The sequence below is a fragment of the Budorcas taxicolor genome, chromosome 1 (genome assembly GCF_023091745.1).
Source record: "Budorcas taxicolor isolate Tak-1 chromosome 1, Takin1.1, whole genome shotgun sequence".
NCBI lineage: Eukaryota > Metazoa > Chordata > Mammalia > Artiodactyla > Bovidae > Budorcas > Budorcas taxicolor.
Window position 1 is genome coordinate 48781320 of NC_068910.1, and position 10804 is coordinate 48792123.

The window sequence follows — 10804 nt, forward strand, 5'->3', positions numbered from 1 at the left end:
AAGAGTAAACTGCATGTTAAGATTAAAAAAGCAGTATGGTTTAACACAAGCTGACCATTTTCTAATTACTTAGAGATGAGTCTCACTAGCCAGGCCGTTGAGCTGCTTCTCAGGTGGCATTAAGTTCCGGCTTTCGGCAACTGTGGCTCAAGGAATGGAACCTGGGTTCCAGGGATACAGATTCTGGTTGAAGGGCCACAGCTAGAGACACACTGGTCCAGGTTTACAAATTTCCTAAGAAAACAGAGACTCCACGCCTATCAAGCGCCTGTTAGGCATCTTGCATCAACGATAGGATACTGAGCCCAAAAGTAAAAGTGTTAGTCACTCAGTCGGGTCCAACCCTATGCAACCCCATGGACTATAGCCCACCAGGCTCCTCTGTCCATGAGATTCTCCAGGCAAGAATACTGGAGTGGGTTGTCATTTCCTTCTCCAGGGGATCTTCCTGATTCAGGGATCAAACCCAGGTCTCCTGCATCGCAGGCAGATTCTTTACTGCCTGACCCACCAGGGAAGCCGAGGAAATTGAGACAGAGATGAAGGGCACCCAGATCTACCCAGGTGGTCCCCGGAAGACACCAGGCCCCCTGCTCCCAGTCTGACCCTGACCTCTACCCTTCTGGTCAGGAGAGTCCCTGACTTTTCTTTCCTATAATTCCATTCTTTCCCTCTTCTTTGGAAAAAGCCTGACAACGAGAATAAAAGCAGACTGAATACATATCATTTTTAATGTCTGCTCATCAATGTTTTTAGCCCATGTACATGAGATGTATATTTATGCAAAATTAGAGAAAGAATTCGACCCTGACTTGTAATCAAAGAGGAATGTTTAACCAACCTCTGTGTGTGAGTAGGCCTCGGGGTTCTGCTGGTAAATCTTTGCAATCTGGTTTCCTGTAAATCGCTGGAAAAACAGTGCAAGTACTTAAAAACCCATATCCTTTGGAGAATGATCAAGTCCATAAAGTACTCACAGAGTTAACATAGCAGGCTCTGAATAAGAGCTTAAGAAGGTTTCTGAAATCTGGAAATGTCTGATGTCTGTTGATCACCCTTAGTAATAATCTTGCTTCTCATGTGGCAGGATGTCTGCTCTGACCGAAGGCACCCATGCAGGGGACTCACGTATTTTCCTAACCCACATCCTTCCTACCTCAGGTGGCCCAAATAGGGTCAGTCTTATCCCCCGAACCTCTACTCCAGTGGGGGTGGCATGATCCTGGCTGAGGCAACAGCAGCCACCCCATGGGAGGGGGTGGGAAACCAATAGGAAAGAGGTACTCAATTTTTTTTTTTTCTTTTACTTTCCCAGGAGTTGCACCAAGTGCCTGTAAGCACTGACTCCTTTCAGCTTCAAAACTACCCAAAATGTAAGTGCTCTTTGTATCTCCAAGTTAGAGAGGCTGAGATCGAGGTGCCATTATCAGCCACAGACACAGCAGAGCTCTGACCTGGGTGCAGCAGCAGCAGGCCTGCCCTCACTGGATGGGCAGTGCAGAGGGCCTAGCTCAGAACCACGGGTCAGAGTGCCCAGGCCTGGCTCCACGGGGCAGCAGCCACATGGCCTCCCAGGAGTCCCACAGGGGCAGGTCACCAGCGTGTCCTCCCAGACCTCCAGGGAGAAGGGACCAGGGCCGGCATTCAGGTCTTCCTCCTAGACCAGCCCCTGTCCCCAGATCACAGCGGGCGCTCCCACCTCGTAAGCACGGGAGCCGGTGAGGCGGCTAAGAGCCTGGGCCCCGCCCACGGCGGCCTCCAGCTGGCGGCACTGGGCTGCGGTGCTGGAGTCCATCCACACCGGGCAGTTGCTGATGGAGAAACAGGCCTGGAAAGAAGGAGCACAGGCGTGAGCTCCGCCTGCTGACCCTGGGGGCCACCCTGGCACCGGCGGCCACACTGCCCAGCGCAGCAGGGATGAAGTGGATGTCTCTCCCCTGGACATGACCTTGGAAGACCCGTGGGTAAGCCATTCATGTCCAAACCTTGGTCTGGCCTGGGTGGGGGGGCTCTTTCCCCAGAAAGCTCTAGGTAGAAGATTCTGGCGAGCGAACCTGAGCACCACAAGCAACAGGATAGATAGGAAACGGGTGGCGGAGGGCCAGAGCTGTAGCCAAGGGCAGGCCGGCCCGGGCATATGGAGCTTGAGAGAAAAGAAGCCAGAGCCTGCATTACCAGCACCGCTGGGAGGCACTAGCTCCCCTAGTTTTCTGAGCAGGGAGCTTGCCAGAGTCGTGCTGGACCACAAGGGACCCACGTGATGAGAGCTGTGTGCACCCAAACCTTTGTTCTAACCACAGGGATGTGCATGGCAGACCACGCTCACAGGACTGCTGCTCAGCCATCTTCCCACACCCCTGACAATGCCCAAAAGCCCTAGGCTTCAGCACCTACAGGGCTCGGGGCCCTTCTTCCCTACCACCTCCTGTAGAAGTTTCTCAGCCTCCCACAACCCGGCCACAGTCACCTGTAGCTGCTCATGCAATGGAAGGTCCGGTGACAGGCTTGTCAGCACCTGGCTGGCCCCAGTCTTCCAGTACACGCTTCCATGTTGCTGCCAAGGGAAAAGCCAAGCCCGTATCAGCCTCCTGGAGACCGGAAGGACCCTAGACTACACGCCAAAGAACTGGACTCTTAAGTCCACGCCGGTACTTCTAAGTCACAGAGCTCATCACCTTTATGAGACTTGGTTTTCATTTCTATAAGATGAGGAGGAACTCTGCCCTGTCCACCTCAAAACATGGAGGAACAAACAATTATTGGTCTAGATTTTGGTGCCTTTGTAAAACTGTATTTAAATATATTGCTCATAATATTATCTGACGCTCACTCATTTATTCATTTACCACTATTCAGTCAACAAACACTAACTGATCACCTAGATCACGCCAGGATGGGACCGATGACTAGGGTAGTACCGTTCCTATTCTAAAGGATACTGGAGTTTAGTCAGGGGAAAAGACACAAGTGGACAATTACAAACCTCTACTAAGGGATTTCCCTGGTGGTCCAGTGGTTAACAGTCCACTGTGCAATGCAGGGGACATGGGTTCAATCCCTGGTCAGGGAACTGAGATCCCGCATACCACGGAGCAACTAAGCCCACGGGCCACAGCTAGAGAGTTTGCGCTGCAACAAAAGATCCCACGTGCTACAACACGGACGCAGCCAAAAAAAACCTATGAAGTGCAGTGGCAGGGCTGTGGAAACGCCGGGGAGGAGTCTAGCCTGCTGGGGCTATGCGTGCATAGAAGTGGATGCGGTAACTGGGAAAGGGTCCCAGAGTTGGGTGCAGGGGTGCGCCATGAAGAGAGTAGCTGCAGTTGAGAGTGGCTGGCATGTGCAGGGAAGGAACCTGAGGTTGGGGTGGGGGAAGAAGGGACTGGATGGGGAGGTGGCAGCCTACCCCTTGGTTGGGTTTTATCTTGGGCTGGTGAGAACTCTGGATGGCCAGAGTCGAATGGATGAAAGGGCTTGTGAGAGCCCTGGAGAAGGTAGGCTGGAGGCAGGGAGGTGGAACAGAGGCCCAGAGAAACACAGTGGGTACCAGGCCTGGGGCCACAGAGGTGGCGCTGGAGAAGAGGTGGCAGATTCAAGAGTCAGGGAGAAATGAGCAGGATTAGGGGGCCCCCTGGAATGCGGGGGCAGGAGGATGGGGGAATCGAGGCTGACACTTGGGTTGTGGTCCCAGGTGGGGAGGGACAACTCCCTGAGAAAGGGCACCGAAGGAGGGCACCTGGGGTAAGACGGAGCGCCCAGTCAGAGAAATGGCAAGCTTGAGGCGCTCCTGGGACATGTGGCCAAGGGGGCAGAGGGGGGGTGTGGGAGGGAGAGGGGGTCCAGGTGCGGGAGGCAGCCGAGACCACCAGGGACTCTGTTTAGTAGAACAAGGGCACAATCAATAAGTTTCAATAGGTCAGGGGAAGAGGCACCTTCAGAAGAGTTGGTGAATGCTCTCTAATGAGGATGTGAAGACATGCTAAACCAGCATGGGGCAGAGTGACTCAGAGGATAACACTGGACTGGAATCCTTACTCCCCCTCCTAGCAGCTAGGTGACCTTCGACAAGTGACATTACCTCTTGGTGCCTCCATTTCCCCATGTAAATGGCAATGATAATAAAAACAGTAGCTAAAACTTGGAAGGTTTTTTGCACTGTCCTATCTATTTAACATTCACATTGACCTCACAGCAGATTAGAATATGGAGGCACCAGAAAGCTGGACAACGTGCCCCAGGTCACTGCTTGCAAATGGCAGGGCTAGGGATCAAACCTGGAGCCCCCTGTGCTAACCACTGCATGATACCTCCTGGTACAACTGCTATGAAGACTAAGTTAGTGCATGTAAGATGTTCAGCACCGCACCTGGCATATACTAGGCGTCCAATGTTCTTTGTCATTACCACACTACTATAGTTATTAGCATGATTTCTGACTTTATTTTTACTTCCGGAAAAGAGGAAAGCCATTGTGTACCTTCAAACAGTCATAATAAATTCACGTCACATTCTTCCTCCATCCCCTTGGAGGACCTGGATCCAGTTCCTCCTCACCCAGTGTTCTCTTCTGTACAACATTTAACTGTACGAACTGTCTCAAATCCTGTGTTTCATCCTCCAAGGTGAAACAGCTATAGGGATTTTCACTGCAACGAAACTTGTGCAGTGACTCTCAAGAATGTGCACCGTCCTTTGAGGGGAGCCAATGGCACCCCACTCCAGTACTCTTGCCTGAAAATCCCATGGGCAGAGGAGCCTGGAAAGCGGTAGTCCATGGGGTCGCTAAGAGTCGGACATGACTGAGCGACTTCACTTCCACTTTTCACTTTTACGCACTGGAGAAGGAAATGGCAACCCACTCCAGTGTGCTTGCCTGGAGAATCCCAGGGACGGGGGAGCCTGGTGGCTGCCATCTATGGGGTCGCACAGAGTCGGACACGACTGAAGTGACTTAGCAACACCTCAGCACCCACAGCACCACCCAAGACAGACGCCCCTCATGCCGCAAACAGAGGCTGCAGCAAACACACCTGGCCCGCCCCAGACAAGGCGAGGACTTGAGAGAAGTCAAAGCCCGAAGCCTTCATCTTCTCCAAGATGATATCCAAAGCCTGAAAAGAAACACAGGACCCACCATGACTGTCCTGAACCACGGAACCAGGCTAATGCCCAAGCCTGGATTTTCAGTGCCTGCCCTGTCAGTGGAGATAAAGAAGGAACCGATGACTCAGGGTTTGGAAGCAGAGTACATCAATTAAATGAGTAGGCATCAACCAAATAAAAAGGTGAGCTATGCTAAAAATATTTTAAAGAAATGGAATCAGAAACCAGCAATCCTCAAAGTTTGCCTCTCCAACTGGTGACTTCCAAACATTCAGAAGGGCCTCTCAGGTGGCTCAGTGGTAAAGAATCCACCTGTCAATGCAGGAGATGCTGGTTCAATCCCTTAAGTTGAAAAGATCCCCTGGAGGAGGAAATGGCAACCCACTCCAGTATTCTTGCCTGGGAAATTCCATGGACAGGGGAGCTTGGTGGGCTACTGTCCACGGGGTTGCAAAGAGTTGGACAGGACTGAGCATGCACGCAAGTATTCAGGAAGAGCCGAAACCAGGTGGCTCAAATTTTTGTTTCTTTTATCTGCATTTTCAGTCTACCATATTACTGATATGACTTCACTGCAATGGAGAAGCAAAGAGCAAACTTGAAGCTCCCATCAGAACAAGGCTCCACAGACTTTGCTGGTGGTCCAGTGGCCAAGACTCTGAGCTCCCAGTGCAGGGGGCCCTGGGTTCAATCCTGGTCAGGGAACTAGACCCCCCACGCCATGCAGCACAGCTAAGCGTCCGAGAACTGAAAAACCTGTGGGCAGAGGACATTCAGTTGCTACCATTGTCTGACCCCTGCTCCAGGGTCCCAGGTCCCCTGTGGTCCATGAGAGAGCCCTCAGCTCCTATCACACCTGCCTGTGCTGTCCACACCCTAGTCCTGTGGCCTCACAGGTAATGCAGGTCTGGCAACAGGCATCTTCCTTCCTCACTGGTCCTGAGAGGCAGGCCTGGCTTGGGATGGATCTAAGCCCGAATGGGCAGGTCACAAGTCGCCACACTGAGGGCCCCTGCCGCTGGAGTTGAAGGGCCTGGGGACTGAGTGCTAAGAGGAGAGTGTAAGGGCCATGTTTGGATCTCAGGGTACATGGGAGGACACCGGGCCTGAAAGTGGAATGTTTGGGAAAGGTCTGCTCTGTGGCATTTTAAAGATGGCAGGACTTTCCAGCTGCTCTGGTTTCAGCTCCTGGAAGCCCCTCTGTGAGTCTCTTCAGCTCAGAAGTCCTGCCACCAGCTAAGACCGAGGCTGGCCCTGGATCGTGCAGATTCCACCTGCCCAGGAGGACCTGGTCTCAACAGGGGCTCTCATGAGCTGCCACCTTCAGGCTTCTGGGCAAATTTCCAAGTCTGCTGGTGAGACAGGCTGGGACAAGAGAGGGACAGGAATCCCTGTCTTACCTGGATCCACATCAGGACCGGAGAGGTCACTGTCAGGCCATCCTTGTGAACATGAACTCCACCCTGAGTCCTACAAGCAGAAGAGATAATGTGGGACAGAGCCTCAGGTGGGGGCCCGGCAATGGCAGATCCGGGATCCCTCCCGCAGAAGGAAAAGCACCCCACCCCCAGCCTCGTGGGGGAACTCTAGATTGAACAGGGAAGATGATGGGCAAGATGGAGAGAGAAGGCATGGAAATTGCCCAGTGTGGCTCAGAGGTGGCAATTCTCCGAAAGCACCAGAAAAAAACAAGTCTTCTAAATATAAGGTGTTCACCCTGCAAGGCTGTCACTTGGAGCAGTGGGCCTAAAGGGGTTGGTAAGTTTGGGGTTGGATGAGAAGCCCTTCCAAGTCCACTTCCTAATTTTGGAGTAAGGAGGCCTTTTAAATGATGACTCAAAATCAAGAAGCAACAGAAAGAGAGACTGAGATATTCAATGACATAAAAAACAAAAACTCAAATATGGCGACAATAATCCATGCAGAAGAGAAGAAATAATAAATTTAATAAAAATTAGACCACAAGTCGGAAAAGGCAATGGCACCCCACTCCAGTGCTCTTGCCTGGAAAATCCCATGGACAGAGGAGCCTGGTGGGTTGCAGTCCATGGGGTCGCAAAGAGTCGGACACGACTGAGTGACTTCACTTTCACTTTTCACTTTCATGCACTGGAGAAGGAAATGGCAACCCACTCCAGTGTTCTTGCCTGGAGAATCCCAGGGACAGGGGAGCCTGGTGGGCTGCCGTCTATGGGGTCGCACAGAGTCGGACACGACTGAAGCGACTTAGCAGCAGCAGCAGCAGAGCATGAGTCAATGAAAATGAAAAGAGAAAAATCAAAGAAACCAAAAGCTGATCCTATGGAAAGGTCAACTGATAAACCTCTAGTCAAGCTAATCAAGAAAAAAAAAGAGAGGGAAGACGTAAATTACCAACATCAGAAATGAGAGAAGGGTCTTCACTACTGATCTCACAGACATCGGAAGACAATAGAGGAATATTAGGAACAATTCTATGGCCACAAATCTGATAGGCTAGATGAAATAGACCAATTCCTTGAAAGATACAAACTACCAAAACTCTAAGAGGGGTGGCCTGTAGTAATATAAAATATGAAAGCAAGATAGCCTCCAACCTCAGCTCAAAGGAGACACATCAGCTGGGGAAGAAACAGATGGCAACAGAAGGTGATGGGCAGTGAGACGGAGAGGCCAGAAGGGAAGGCTTCAAGGAAGAAGTGCTATCTGAAATAGACACGGAGGGACACTTCCACCAGGACCACTCCAAGCCACCTCAAAATCTACAGATCCACAACGGTTATGAACTGAATTGTGTCCTTCAAGGTTCACAGTGTCCTAAGCCCCAGTACCTTACAATGTGACTGTGTTTGGAGATAGTACCTTTAAAGAGATAATTAAGTTACGAAGAAGTCATCAGGGTGGGCCCTAATCCAGTATGGTTGATGTCCTTATAAAAGATAAGGGCATAAATAACCAGGAGATGCCAGGGGTGCACTCACACAGAAGGATGGCCACGTGAGAGGCAGCAAAGAAGGCAGCCATCTGGAAAGCAGTGAGAAAGATCTCAGAGGAAACCAACCCTGCCAGCACTTTGAACTTGGACTTCCAGACTCCAGAAGAGTAAGAACATAAATGTGTCTTGTTTGGATTGCCCTGGTGGTCCAGTCATTAAGAATCCAGTGCCAATGCAGCGGACACAGGTTCAACCCTTGGTCCAGGAAGATTCCACACGCCTCGGGGCAACTAAGGCCATGTATCCCAACTACTGGGCCTGGCCTCTAGCGCCTGTGCCCCACAAGAGAAGTCAGCCCAACGAGAAGCCACACACTCAAACTAGAGAGCAACCCCCACTCCCCGCAACAAGAGAAAGCCTTCTCGCAGCCACAGAGACTCAACGCAGCCACAGTGTTACTTAATCTTTCAAAAAGTCTTGTTTAAACCACCCAGTCTGTGGGATTTTGTCTGGAAGTCCTACCAAACTAATACAAAAATCTAAAATCATGATCTTTTTCCCAGAAACCAATTCTCTTTCACAGTCTACTATCCACCCTGGAGGCCAGCCAGAAGCCTCACCCTCATATCTCATAATAAATTCTGTACCAAGACCTGCCAATTTTACCACCCAGCTCTCTCTCATCCAATCAATATCATTTCTCATCTGGATAATCTTTGGAAAACCTCCTCAGTGGTTTCCCAACATGTACTTTGGCCACATCCTATCTGCTTTCCCACTGCACCCAGAGAGATCTTTTCGAAAAACAAAAACAACCATCTCACACTGTCCCCTCCCCCAATCCCTACAGCCCTACCGTGGGCGACCATAGCTTTTAAGATAAAGACAGACTCCATTCCATGGTATATATAGCCCAACCCACCCTCTCTGCTCCCTAGCCACTCAGCCTTCTTCATTTCCATGAAGGAGCAGCGCTCCTTGCCACAGGGCCTTTGCACATGCTATTCTTTCGGCCTGGAAAGCTCTCTATCATCTATCACCTGGCTAACCCCACTCATTCAGATCCTGGCTTAAGCACTACCTCCTTAGAAACATTCTCTAACCTACTCTTCCAAATCTAGATCATATTTCTTTACAGTAAGTACTTAAAGAAGTGAGATCCTTTCCGTCAGAGGCCTTTCCTGAGTTTATTAAAAAAACATTCTTTTGTGTTTTTTGTTAATCAGTCAGTCTTTGCCTGTTATCAATCTTCCCCACTAAATGTGAAGAACTGAGAGAGCAAGAACCATGACTCTCTGCTTCACCATCAAATCCCAGCATGCAGCACAGTGCTTGGTACAAAGTGAGTCTCTACTGATACGTACTACATATATGAAGCCACGTGCAGAGTTCAGAAAGAATGCAGGAGAATGCATTCCAGGCACAAAATAAAGATGTTGAGCGATGTGTCAAGGTCGCCCTTCTCGCAATCTGAGGAAACCAGAATAGTGTGGTTTATAAATATAAAAAGTTGGAATCCCTTAGCAGCCCAGTGGTTAGGACTCCATGCTTGCACTGCAAGGAGCACAGGTTCGATCCCTGGTCAGGGAACAACCATTCCACAAGGGGCATGCAGTGGGGCCCAAAAAAAGGGTTTAGGGTGGACCCCAAAACCACCCCCCACACACACACAGGCACCCTAGGTACATACCCAAATTCTACAAGGTCTCTGTCAAACTGCACACTGTCCTCATAGAAGACACTCAGCTCTGCATCAACAGCAACAACTTTTACCTGGAAGGTAAAATAGTAAAATAATGGATAGACTTTTCCTCAGCTTCTATACTGGTCCGGGGATATGAACATCACCAGGTGAAGCCCAGCCCCCTAGAAGTGGTTCAGCCTGGAGACCTCCTTGAGGCTGCGGTGCATCGTGGCAATTATCTGGGTAAGAGGCCTCATCTGACGACATATCCGAAGACTTAGTAAAATGAAGAAGTGGAGGGGCTAAACAGAAACACCCCGAAACACTCAGGGAATTTCTGCCCTCCCAAACAGCCAAAGCCAAAATCCTCTAGAAGTAGATGTTCATAGATGAGCTGGTTCCTATGGCAGGCAAGGTCTGAGGAAGTCCTAGAGGAGAAGGAGTGGGAGGCAGGGTTTGGAGATGTCTCTGGGGTGTCCACGCCTGCACGGCTCTAAGAAACCAGGCAAGGTCCCCGGTTTGTTCCCAAAGGCCATGATCAAGGACCAGAGATACACGTCCCAATGGAGCAAATTCCAACTCCAGGGTACAACTCCTTTACTGGACAGCTGGGGAAACAGGCCTAGCAAGACAACCTGACTTATCCAAGGTCCCCCCCAGGAGTTTCTGGTCAGGGATAGACCACAGCCTTGCTCCCCTGACCCATCTGTGGAGAGGGGTTTGTCTTTAACTGCGACCATGTCCTAAGTTAAGGAGAAGGAGCCCCTTGATACCCCAAACTGGAAAGCAAATCTTGACTCTCCTTGCCTGCGTGCCTGACTCGGAGCAGCACAGTCGGGCACGTTGACCTGGGCACGCTGGTGCCATCCAAGGGCTGTCACAGGCGGAACAAAGTTCAAGTGTACATCGTGCCCATTTCACTTAAAAAAAAAAAAAAAAAAAGCTTCAAGCGGTGATCTGGTTCCCGGTCACTGGCTCCGCCTGCGTGTCTCCCCGTCTGTCTGGCCCTCTGTTTAAAGCAGCTGAGTTCCTTCGGGTGCCTGGCAACCTGTGCTCAAGACGGCGCGAAGCCTTTGAGGTTCCCGGGCATCTCCCCGCCGCGT

At 50.7% G+C, this 10804-nt stretch overlaps 1 protein-coding gene across 1 annotated transcript in view; it reads right to left on the reverse strand.

Moving 5' to 3' along the window:
• Nucleotides 1-10804, reverse strand: part of XYLB (xylulokinase) — a 41077-nt gene that overhangs the window by 29977 nt on the left and 296 nt on the right. Inside the window, exons 2-7 of the mRNA XM_052640058.1 lie at nucleotides 9708-9790; nucleotides 6504-6573; nucleotides 5031-5111; nucleotides 2468-2554; nucleotides 1700-1828; nucleotides 842-907 (exon numbers count right to left, since the gene is read on the reverse strand). Coding sequence (XP_052496018.1) covers nucleotides 842-907; nucleotides 1700-1828; nucleotides 2468-2554; nucleotides 5031-5111; nucleotides 6504-6573; nucleotides 9708-9790 — 516 coding nt within the window. The remainder of the gene's footprint in view (nucleotides 1-841; nucleotides 908-1699; nucleotides 1829-2467; nucleotides 2555-5030; nucleotides 5112-6503; nucleotides 6574-9707; nucleotides 9791-10804) is intronic.